The following is an 11,439-nucleotide window of genomic DNA, read 5'->3' on the forward strand; positions in this document are numbered from 1 at the left end:
GAAGATTGGCCAAATCATTTGGGGTTTTTGCCTCCTCTGGATCAACTTTAGCAATTACAGAACTAACAGGTCGAACTTGATGGACGCAAGTCTTTATTCGGCTTTACAAACTATGTTACTATGTTTCTAACCGTTTGTGCAGACACATGCACATTTGTGGCCTGCTGGAGGTCATTTTGCAGGGCTCTGGCAGTGCTCCTCCTGTTCCTCCTTGCACAAAGGCGGAGGTAGCGGTCCTGCTGCTGGGTTGTTGCCCTCCTACAGCCCCCTCCACGTCTCCTGGTATCTGCTCCATGCTCTGGACACTGTACTTACAAACACAGCTACCCTTCTTTCCACAGCTTGCACTGATGTGCCATCCTGGATGAGCTGCACTACCTGAGCAACTTCTGTGGGTTGTAGAGTCCGTCTTATGCTCCTGTACCTCTAGAGGTGAGAGAAATGGCAAAATGAAAAAGTAACCAAAACAACAGCCAAAAAGGATGAGAACAGAGAATGGTCAGTGGTCCCCACCTGCAGAACCGCTCCTTTATAGCGGGAATCTTGCTAATTGCCGATCATTTCTACCAGTTGTCTGTTCCATTTGCACAACAGATTGAGAAATTCATTCACAATCAGTGTCGCTTCATAACAGGACAGGTAGATGTCACAGAAGTGTGATTGACTTGGAGTTATATTCTGTTGTTTAAGTGTTCCCTTTATTTTTTTGAGCAGTGTATATATCCCTAGATGCAGGAAATTCTCTCACTCGCTAGTCCTTAGTAGGCCTTTAGACTCAGAGCTGTAGATCTTGTGGTTTTTTGTTTTAATTTTTCTGAGCATTGTGCGGTCGTCTAACCTTTGGAGCAATTTGATGGGACATCCGCTCCTGGGAACAATGGCATCTGACTTTATTGGCAGATGTTATTGTCCTTCTCAGATTGATGGGCAGCTACAATGGCTTTTTCAAGATCAATGCTGATGTGCAGTTTCTGTAGGTGGAAGACAACGTGTCACAAGGAAGGAAATACAAGTCACAAGTGGCCCCGGTCCCGATTAACACAAACTTCATCTTCCTTTTCCATTAGTGCAGCTCCTGCCCTGGATTTCATAAAATAAGTACTGTGCCTAAAACTGCTGGTCACGTGCGCCCGGAGTCAGGTGTGTGGTAACTAGACATGCGCCACTGTATCCTGCCCCGTGGCCGCTAGGCATGTGCGGCACACCTCAGCACTGCCCCGTGGCCGCTAGGCATGTTCGGCGCACCTCAGCACTGCCCCGTGACCGCTAGGCATGTGCGGCGCACCTCAGGACTGCCCCGTGGCCGCTAGGCATGTGCGGCGCACCTCAGGACTGCCCCGTGGCCGCTAGGCATGTGCGGCGCACCTCAGGACTGCCCCGTGGCCGCTAGGCATGTGCGGCGCACCTCAGCACTGCCCCGTGGCCGCTAGGCATGTGCGGCGCACCTCAGGACTGCCCCGTGGCCGCTAGGCATGTGCGGCGCACCTCAGCACTGCCCCGTGGCCGCTAGGCATGTGCGGCGCACCTCAGCACTGCCCCGTGGCCGCTAGGCATGTGCGGCGCACCTCAGCACTGCCCCGTGGCCGCTAGGCATGTGCGGCGCACCTCAGGACTGCCCCGTGGCCGCTAAGCATGTGCGGCGCACCTCAGGACTGCCCCGTTGCCGCTAGGCATGTGCGGCGCACCTCAGCACTGCCCCGTGGCCGCTAGGCATGTGCGGTGCACCTCAGGACTGCCCCGTGGCCGCTAGGCATGTGCGGCGCACTTCAGCACTGCCCCGTGGCCGCTAGGCATGTGCGGCGCACCTCAGCACTGCCCCGTGGCCGCTAGGCATGTGCGGCGCACCTCAGCACTGCCCTGTAGTCACTAGGCATGTGCGGCGCACCTCAGCACTGCCCCGTGGCCGCTAGGCATGTGCGGCGCACCTCAGCACTGCCCCGTGGCCGCTAGGCATGTGCGGCGCACCTCAGCACTGCCCTGTAGTCACTAGGCATGTGCGGCGCACCTCAGCACTGCCCCGTGGCCGCTAGGCATGTGCGGCGCACCTCAGCACTGCCCCGTGGCCGCTAGGCATGTGCGGCGCACCTCAGCACTGCCCCGTGGCCGCTAGGCATGTGCGGCGCACCTCAGGACTGCCCCGTGGCCGCTAAGCATGTGCGGCGCACCTCAGGACTGCCCCGTTGCCGCTAGGCATGTGCGGCGCACCTCAGCACTGCCCCGTGGCCGCTAGGCATGTGCGGTGCACCTCAGGACTGCCCCGTGGCCGCTAGGCATGTGCGGCGCACTTCAGCACTGCCCCGTGGCCGCTAGGCATGTGCGGCGCACCTCAGCACTGCCCCGTGGCCGCTAGGCATGTGCGGCGCACCTCAGCACTGCCCTGTAGTCACTAGGCATGTGCGGCGCACCTCAGCACTGCCCCGTGGCCGCTAGGCATGTGCGGCGCACCTCAGCACTGCCCCGTGGCCGCTAGGCATGTGCGGCGCACCTCAGCACTGCCCTGTAGTCACTAGGCATGTGCGGCGCACCTCAGCACTGCCCCGTGGATACTATGTATGAGCTGCTTTACGGGAGTTTTGCTTTGCACTTTGAGTACTGAGCAGAGCGGTCGCACAACGTGGGGTTAATAAGGAACAGACTGATGGGTAAGAAGGGGAAAAATATGTATTTCCATGAATTAAATACTTCTTTGCACAAGTTCTAACACTCAAACAGACGTATGGAGCAGCTGCACCCAATGTTTTGTGCACATCCTGCCTGTAATCGCAGGAGAGCACAGGAGACTGTCGGGGGTTAATGTCTGCCAGCAGGAGCGGCCCCGGTCACAAGGTGTGGCCCCCACACGAGGAGTCCAGTGGTCTGCGCACAAGACGCATCGCGGAGGACACCGCTACTCTCCGCACCTGCTGGCGTGTCCTTCAATCTCATCCTCCTGGAAAGGAAAGCCGCACAGCGGGCACTGAACCCAGGACCCGGGCCGCTGCGACCGCTGCCTGGTGTCATCCCAATCATCATCATCAGAAGAGGAGAGCACGATCCAGTGCGACCCCGAGGCTTCTCCACAGGAGGCAGCGTGGAGCAGGAGCTGAGCGGTCGGGAAGTGTCCTGAGAACAGATGTATAATGTGTCAGCAGAACATATAATCCGCAGTGCACCGATGTACAGTGGATTGTGAAAGTATTCATACACCCCTCCCCCTTGGCATTTTTTGGGTTTTGCTACCTCAGAACCTGGAATTTCACTGAGTGTTTGTATCAGTTGATGTAAAGAACCTGCCAACAACTGTGAACATTTGTTTTTCTTTATATCATGAAGCAAACAAGAAATAGGACAAAATAACTGAAAATTCCTGTGTGCATAACTATTCACCCCCTAAAGTCAGTACTTTGTAGATCCTCCTTTTGTGGCAATTACAGCAGCAGTCGCTTTGGATGAGTCTCTATGAGCTTTCCACATCTGGCCACTGGGATTTTTGCCCATTCCTCAAGGCAAATCTACTCCAGCTCCTTCAGGTCCGATGTTTCCTCTGGTGAACATCAGTCTTCATGTCTGACCACAGATTCTCCATTGGATTAAGGTCTGGGCTGTGACTCGGCCGCTCCAGAACATTTCCACGTTTCCCCTTACACCACTCCAGTGTTGCTTTAGCAGTATGATTTGGGTCATTGTCTTGTTGGAAGGTGAGCCTCCATCCAGTCTCAAATCACTGACAAACAGGTTTTGCTCAAGAACATCCCTGTATTTTGCACCATCCATCTTCCCCTCAACTCAAACCATTTTCCCTGTCCCTGCTGCTGAAAAACATCCCCACAGCATGATGCTGCCACCAGTATGTTTCACTGTGGGGATGGTGTTCTTGGGATGATGAGCTGTGCTTGGTTTGGTGCCAGACATAGCGTTTACCTAGATGGCCAAAAAGTGTAATTTTGGTCTCATTTGACCCCAGCACCTTCCTCCATACATTTGAGGAGTCTCCCACATGTCTTTTGGCAAACTCAAAACGAGCCTTACAATTTTTGTGTGTAAGTAAAGGCTTTTTTCTGCTCACTCTTCCATAAAGGCCACCTCTATCGAGTGTATGGATTATTGTGGTTGTATGGACAGATACTCCAGCCTCTGCTTGGGTACTCTGCAGCTCCTTCAGGGTCACATTTGGTCTCTGTGCTTCCTCTCTGATTAATGCCCTCCTTGCCCGGGGTGAGAGTTTTGTTGGGCGCCCTCACTTGGCAGGTTTGTTGTGGCAAAGTGTTCTTTCCATTTGATGATAATGGATTTGATGGTGCTCCGGGGATCATTAGGGTTGGATTATAAAATAATCTCCCAATCTCTGACTTGTACTTCTCAACAACTTTGTCCCTGACTTGTCTGGAGAGCTCCTTGGTCTTCGTGGTGTTGTCTGGAGAGCTCCTTGGTCTTCGTGGTGTTGTCTGGAGAGCTCCTTGGTCTTCGTGGTGTTGTCTGGAGAGCTCCTTGGTCTTCGTGGTGTTGTCTGGAGAGCTCCTTGGTCTTCGTGGTGTTGTCTGGAGAGCTCCTTGGTCTTCGTGGTGTTGTCTGGAGAGCTCCTTGGTCTTCGTGGTGTTGTCTGGAGAGCTCCTTGGTCTTCGTGGTGTTGTCTGGAGAGCTCCTTGGTCTTCGTGGTGTTGTCTGGAGAGCTCCTTGGTCTTCGTGGTGTTGTCTGGAGAGCTCCTTGGTCTTCGTGGTGTTGTCTGGAGAGCTCCTTGGTCTTCGTGGTGTTGTCTGGAGAGCTCCTTGGTCTTCGTGGTGTTGTCTGGAGAGCTCCTTGGTCTTCGTGGTGTTGTCTGGAGAGCTCCTTGGTCTTCGTGGTGTTGTCTGGAGAGCTCCTTGGTCTTCGTGGTGTTGTCTGGAGAGCTCCTTGGTCTTCGTGGTGTTGTCTGGAGAGCTCCTTGGTCTTCGTGGTGATGGTTGGTTAGTGATGCCTTTTGTTAATGGTGTTGCAGCCTCTGTGGCCTTTCAGTAAAGGTAAAGTGTATATACTGACGGACATTAGATTGCAGACAGGTGGACGTCCTGTCACTAAGCATGTGACTTATGAGGGGAATTGCTTGCACCAGAAATTTTTAGGGGTTTCATAGAAAAAGGGGGTGAATACATATGCACATGCCAATTTTCAGTTATTTGATCCCATAAATATAATTTATGCCAATATTTTTCTCACCTCACCACCTTAGACTATTTAGTGCTGATGCATCACACACACAAATCGGATTAAAAAAATATTTACACCCAGGTTGTAATGTAACAAAATAGGTAAAAAGCCAAGGGGGTGAATACTTTTGGAAGCCACTGTATACAGTAATGTAGATGTGATCAGTAATAACGCTTTGGACATGTAGCCCCCGTACAGGAGGCGGCAGATGACTTGCACTTGCTGTTGCTCTCGATCTGTCTCCTCTCGTCCCGAGACTTCTCCTCACCTGCACAGATTGGACACGTGTTGGTGTCGGTCTCGGGGCAGCGCTGCGCGGTGCTGGGACGGTCGCGCTTTTTCCTCGGTGTTCGGTGGTTCTCGCTGCTATGAGTCTGCGCTCTCTTCCTGATAAAGGAGACGGGAGACATTGTAAGCCATCTAGTAATGGTGACAGGACTCCGTGAGCGGAGCGGCCCCCGCCTAATACTGCAGTGTGCCTGGGCTCAGCAGTGAGGACCCCCGGCCTATCGCAGCTTAACCCCTGGAGCTCTGACAGCACCAGAAGGTGAGTGACGGGGGCAGAGAAAGTGCCAGATCCTCCTTAAAAAGGAGTTTTTCAACAATTAAAAGGGAATGTCCCAACTGAGCCAATTGTCATCTTTCCACATTTTGATCAGTTCCTAATGGCCGGGACCCCCACAGATCCTGAAATTCCCCATCAGATCGGAGTTATGGCAGGGGGCATGAATCACTTCGCAAGATTGATCCACAAACACCTACAGGTGACACCCGGACACTAAGGGGAGGACGGAGGTGACGCGCTGCGGGTGGAGCACCCCCTTTAGGAACTTGTCACATTGAGGGTCACTGGCGTCGTCCTACCTCCTTTGGGCTTCCTCCAACTTCAGTCGGCGACATGGGGTCTCCTGTCCCTTCTTTGAGGGGTGGAGTCTTGTAATGAGGGTCTCAGGACAAGAACCTGTGGGGGCAGCCAGAAAAATGGAGGTTTATAGGGACGTAAATGACGGGACAGACCCCTGTATAAAAGCCGAGGTGGAAGCTCTGACGACGGTCACCGAACAACCACAAGTTTGTGGAAATTTCTGAATTTAAAGGGGCAGCTCCCTTCTGATGTAATGTGGCAGACAGCAGTCCTGGGGGTCCCCCCTCATCCCCCACCGTCATGTCCGCAGGCAGATACTTACTGGATGACAAAGGGCTGTCCTCCTTCTCTTGCGGCGGGCTGCCATTGTCCCCACAAGATGGCGGGACGGCCGGGCTCCGAGCTGCTGCAATTGGCGGGCGGCGTTTTCGGGACTTAGCTGCCGACAGCAGGAGCATGCGCACGGAGCGGCTCATGGAGGCCGGCGGGGGGGAGGCCGTGCTCTGCAGCTTGTCTCTCAGCTTCTGACTCCTAGAGGTAAAGACACGACATGAGGGGGCCGAGCACTGGACCCCCTGAAATAACAGCTGGTGGCTGAGCTTAATCAGGAGCCTCTTACTACTGTAATCAAGAAAGGATGCAGTGTAAAGCACAGGGGACAGAGCTCAGAAAAAGGGTGGATTCAACTATCTCCAGCAGGCAAAGCAACTAAACGGGAATGATTGTGTCCAGATGTACAATAATGTAGCAGAGCTGCAGTGTAAAGAACGGTGGAGGAACAGAGCACCAGAAGGGACACTGCTGACTGCACCCAAATAAAGTATCAGACATCTGGGGGACTGTGGAGTCTGAGAACGCGCCCAGCGGGGGGGAGATACGTACCAGGCCTCCGGGTCCTGGGCGTCCAGGGTGGGCTTTTCTCTGGAGTGTAGGGGTGACACCGGAGAGGAGCAGCCGCCCTGTAGGAGGCAGAGAGCAGTGATGGGAAACAGACGGCCTGGACCTCGCTAACAACGCCGCCGCTCCGCTACCAGAGCGGAATGGAGGGAGACGAAGTATCTACATGGGGCTGCTGCCGAGAGACAAAGTATCTACATGGGGCTGCTGCCGAGAGACAAAGTATCTACATGGGGCTGCTGCCGAGAGACAAAGTATCTACATGGGGCTGCTGCCGAGAGACAAAGTATCTACATGGGGCTGCTGCCGAGAGACAAAGTATCTACATGGGGCTGCTGCCGAGAGACAAAGTATCTACATGGGGCTGCTGCCGAGAGACAAAGTATCTACATGGGGCTGCTGCCGAGAGACAAAGTATCTACATGGGGCTGCTGCCGAGAGACAAAGTATCTACATGGGGCTGCTGCCGAGAGACAAAGTATCTACATGGGGCTGCTGCCGAGAGACAAAGTATCTACATGGGGCTGCTGCCGAGAGACAAAGTATCTACATGGGGCTGCTGCCGAGAGACAAAGTATCTACATGGGGCTGCTGCCGAGAGACAAAGTATCTACATGGGGCTGCTGCCGAGAGACAAAGTATCTACATGGGGCTGCTGCCGAGAACAAGATGGTGCAGCTAGTCTCTCCCCGCAAAGCCTCTTCACCCTCCTGCACAGTGCCTTCTCGCACAGTCTTCACCCTCCCCCATTGTGCAGTCACTGTAGTGGATCCAGTCTCCTCCTATAGAGGGCGATCCATGATCTGGGGTCTGAGGTGTCACTTCCTATGGAAACACAGGAATGCTGGGACATGTAGTTCCACTATGTGATCAATGAGGGGAGCGCACCGTACCTGACAGCCCGCGCGCCGCTCCTCATCCTCGGTGGAGCGGACACGTATGAAGGACAGGCCGAACTGCTGCTTGTTGAAGGGCTGCGTGCAGGTGACGCGGACACGGTCCCACTTCTCCAGGGAGGCGGCAACAAGAAAGTCTCCTGCGGAGGAAGGAAATCACCAGAGATCGTACAGCGGAGGGGGAGACCGGGAGAGAGAAAGGCCTGCACACCCCCAGAGCAGCATCCCCCAAAATCAGCATCATACTCCAGCCACCTCCAGAGCTGCATCCACCAAAATCACCATACACTCCAGCCACCTCCAGAGCTGCATCCACCAAAATCAGCACCATACACTCCAGCCACCCCCAGAGCAGCATCCACCAAAATCACCATACACTCCAGCCACCTCCAGAGCTGCATCCACCGAAATCACCATACGCTCCAGCCACCTGCAGAGCAGCATCCACCAAAATCAGCACCATACTCCAGCCACCTCCAGAGCTGCATCCACCGAAATCACCACACTCCAGCCACCTCCAAAGCTCCATCCACCGAAATCACCATAGGCTCCAGCCACCTCCAGAGCTGCATCCACCGAAATCACCACACTCCAGCCACCTCCAAAGCTGCATCCACCGAAATCACCATACGCTCCAGCCACCTCCAGAGCTGCATCCACCGAAATCACCATACGCTCCAGCCACCTCCAGAGCTGCATCTACCGAAATCACCATACGCTCCAGCCACCTCCAAAGCTGCATCCACCGAAATCACCATACGCTGCAGCCACCTCCAAAGCTGCATCCACCGAAATCACCATACGCTGCAGCCACCTCCAGAGCTGCATCCACCGAAATCACCATACGCTCCAGCCACCTCCAAAGCTGCATCCACCGAAATCACCATACGCTCCAGCCACCTCCAAAGCTGCATCCACCGAAATCACCATACGCTCCAGCCACCTCCAGAGCTGCATCCACCGAAATCACCATACGCTCCAGCCACCTCCAAAGCTGCATCCACCGAAATCACCATACGCTCCAGCCACCTCCAAAGCTGCATCCACCGAAATCACCATACGCTCCAGCCACCTCCAGAGCTGCATCCACCGAAATCACCATACGCTCCAGCCACCTCCAAAGCTGCATCCACCGAAATCACCATACACTCCCGCCACCTCCAAAGCTGCATTCTGTAAATTCCCATATTATGCTCCACTCCACTTTTTTTTTCCTCTATGTCTTTACCCTCCTTGAACATCCGGACCCCTCTATCGTTCTTCATGGACCTGGCGTCTGCCGGGGTCATCAGCGTGGTTGTGGGGAGGAGAGCTGTGAACCCCTTATCCAGAGCCCAGATGGAACGTCCCACGTCGATCTGTAGGAAGGCCGAACCACTGTTTCCTGTACACGGGGGGTGAACACAACACATGAGAGTGGAGACAATAACACCCATAAGCCGGCACAACAAGATCTGCTCCAACTGCGGTACCTATATCAATGTATCCGATGTGACAGGCGCGATCCAACTGCACCTCCACCCTGAGCTGCCGGCTGCGGTCCCGGGGACAGCTGAGCCACGGCTGGGTGAGGTTGTCGATCAGGAGATTCTCCACCGGATGTTTCGGGTCCTGGAATAGGCGGCAAAGAAAAGTGAGTAACCTGCGCGTCTAGGCTCCTGCGATACAATAGATCAGCACATTGGGGCCACATGATCATATTCATAAAGGAAATGCTCACAACAGGCAGTAAAGCGAGCGGGTCCTGCTAATCAGCCTGCAGGGTATAAGTGCTGCCACCTAGTGGCCGCCAGCAATGTGCACACAAATGTAAATGTTTTGGTGTTTTTTTTTCAAAATTAAAACTCAAATTAAAACAAACAAAAAAAAAAGCAATGAGTGATTGTTGTGAGCTCGGGATACTGAGGTTTAGCCCCAAAATAAGAAGTGTAGTTTAGACAAAGCATGGATACGTCAAGCGCGGTCTCAGGAGCTGCACCTGCACGGCAGAGGTCACCTGTGCTACACTGCCAGCATCCGCCAGTACCAGGAGCAGCACTCGGCCGCCGGTGCTCACTGACATTAAGGCAACCGTCACCTACAATCCCAGTCAGTGTCCACAGCGGCAGGTGAGGAGCGTGGAGGCAGCGCCATGTGGTGCTCACTGCTACAGTCACCGTCCACAGTTGGGGGCGCACTCTGGGGGCGGGGCAGCGGCACACTCTGGGGGCGGGGCAGCGGCACACTCTGGGGGCGGGGCAGCGGCACACTCTGGGGGCGGGGCAGCGGCACACTCTGGGGGCGGGGCAGCGGCACACTCTGGGGGCGGGGCAGCGGCACACTCTGGGGGCGGGGCAGCGGCACACTCTGGGGGCGGGGCAGCGGCACACTCTGGGGGCGGGGCGGTGCATTCTGGGGAAGCAGTGCACTCTGGGGGGGGGCGGCGGTGCACTCTGGGGAGGGGGGGGCGGTGCATTCAGGGGCAGTGGTGCACTCTGGGGAGGGGGGGGCGGTGCATTCGGAGGCAGCGGTGCACTCTGGGGAGGGGGGGGCGGTGCATTCGGAGGCAGCGGTGCACTCTGGGGAGGGGGGTGGTGCGTTCGGAGGCAGCGGTGCACTCTGGGGGGGGGGTGGTGCGTTCTGGGGAAGCAGTGCACTCTGGGGGGGGGGCGGTGCATTCGGAGGCAGCGGTGCACTCTGGGGGGGGGCGGTGCATTCTGGGGAAGCAGTGCACTCTGGGGGGGGCGGCGGTGCACTCTGGGGGGGCCTGGCAGTGCATTCAGGGGCAGCGGTGCACTCTGGGGAGGGGGGGGGGGGGGGGCGGTGCATTCGGAGGCAGCGGTGCACTCTGGGGGGGGGGGTGGTGCGTTCTGGGGAAGCAGTGCACTCTGGGGGGGGGGGGGCGGCGGTGCACACTGGGGGGCTGCCTGCTCACCTGTGAGCTGAAGGACACGATGTGACAGATTGTGACCGGCGCCATCAGGGGGACGCGGCTTCTGGACTGAAATAAAAGGGAAAAAAAGATGAAGCCAAAAATCACAGTAACCAGGGGCAGATAGAAAGGAATCCGGGGGTAACAGATGCGGTGTGAACAAGGCGCTGACAGCAGTGAGGAGAAACATCTGCAGCAGAGGAAGGAAAGAAAGGAAGAAAGAGAAGCCTCTGACCCCGACCCCGACTACACACCTGAACGCGGGGTCTGAGCCTCTACAGGCGTCTGCAACTCTGAAAGCCCCGCGCTCAGCACACAGCCACGCCCCCGACGTCACTAATCACTCACCACGCCCCCGACGTCACTAATCACTCACCACGCCCCCGATGTCACGTACAACTCGTCACGCCCCCGACATCAATTACAAGCGACATGCCCCTTACGTCACTACTAAAGCGCCACACCTACTGACGTGTTCTAACTTGCCACGCCCCTGACGTTACTCACAACGCGCCACACCTCGACCACCAGAGGCCGCACTCAGTTTGTCTCCTAACTCGGCGCCATAATGGAGAAGACAATCCGGCTGACTGTACAGCGAATTAGTCAGATCTCGGTATCAGGGTGGACCGCCCTAGATAAGGTGTACAAACATGGCTGCCGTGTAACGTCATCAGTCGTGGTCAGAGGTCACGTGCCTGGGACC

General features: G+C 55.7%; 1 protein-coding gene across 3 annotated transcripts; it reads right to left on the reverse strand.

The window, feature by feature from the left end:
• Positions 1–259: 259 nt before the first annotated feature.
• XNDC1N (XRCC1 N-terminal domain containing 1, N-terminal like) lies at positions 260–11,404 on the reverse strand. 3 transcript variants are annotated; one of them, XM_073661161.1, is made up of 11 exons: positions 11,241–11,404; positions 10,737–10,802; positions 9,295–9,433; positions 9,051–9,206; positions 7,820–7,962; positions 6,912–6,988; positions 6,352–6,560; positions 6,029–6,125; positions 5,433–5,551; positions 2,901–3,102; positions 260–426 (listed from the first exon to the last, which is right to left on the reverse strand). In XM_073661161.1, exons 2-11 carry the CDS (start codon positions 10,779–10,781, stop codon positions 411–413), a joined length of 1,203 nt encoding a protein of 400 aa, XP_073517262.1. In that variant the 5' UTR covers positions 10,782–10,802; positions 11,241–11,404; the 3' UTR covers positions 260–410. The 3 variants fall into 3 exon arrangements, with proteins under 3 accessions (XP_073517262.1, XP_073517261.1, XP_073517263.1); XM_073661160.1 differs by lacking the exon at positions 11,241–11,404 and adding an exon at positions 10,988–11,125 and having other exon boundaries at positions 262–426; XM_073661162.1 differs by lacking the exons at positions 260–426; positions 11,241–11,404 and adding an exon at positions 10,988–11,125 and having other exon boundaries at positions 2,673–3,102.
• Between the last annotated feature and the right edge of the window lie 35 nt (positions 11,405–11,439).

This window comes from Phyllobates terribilis, unplaced genomic scaffold (assembly GCF_046119375.1).
Source record: "Phyllobates terribilis strain yellow unplaced genomic scaffold, ASM4611937v1 Scaffold_2__4_contigs__length_985480577, whole genome shotgun sequence".
Taxonomy (NCBI): Eukaryota; Metazoa; Chordata; class Amphibia; order Anura; family Dendrobatidae; genus Phyllobates; species Phyllobates terribilis.

What these genes read in the sequence shown, in the direction of transcription:
- XNDC1N (XM_073661161.1), bottom strand. Translation starts at nt 10,781, where the DNA reads ATGGCGCCGGTCACAATCTGTCACATCGTGTCCTTCAGCTCACAG. An exon ending in CATCGGATACATTGATATAG is followed by an intron (nt 9,207 to 9,294) that starts GTACCGCAGTTG and finishes CCCCGTGTACAG; the next exon opens with GAAACAGTGGTTCGGCCTTC. An exon ending in GGACAGCCCTTTGTCATCCA is followed by an intron (nt 6,126 to 6,351) that starts GTAAGTATCTGC and finishes CTGCCCCCACAG; the next exon opens with GTTCTTGTCCTGAGACCCTC.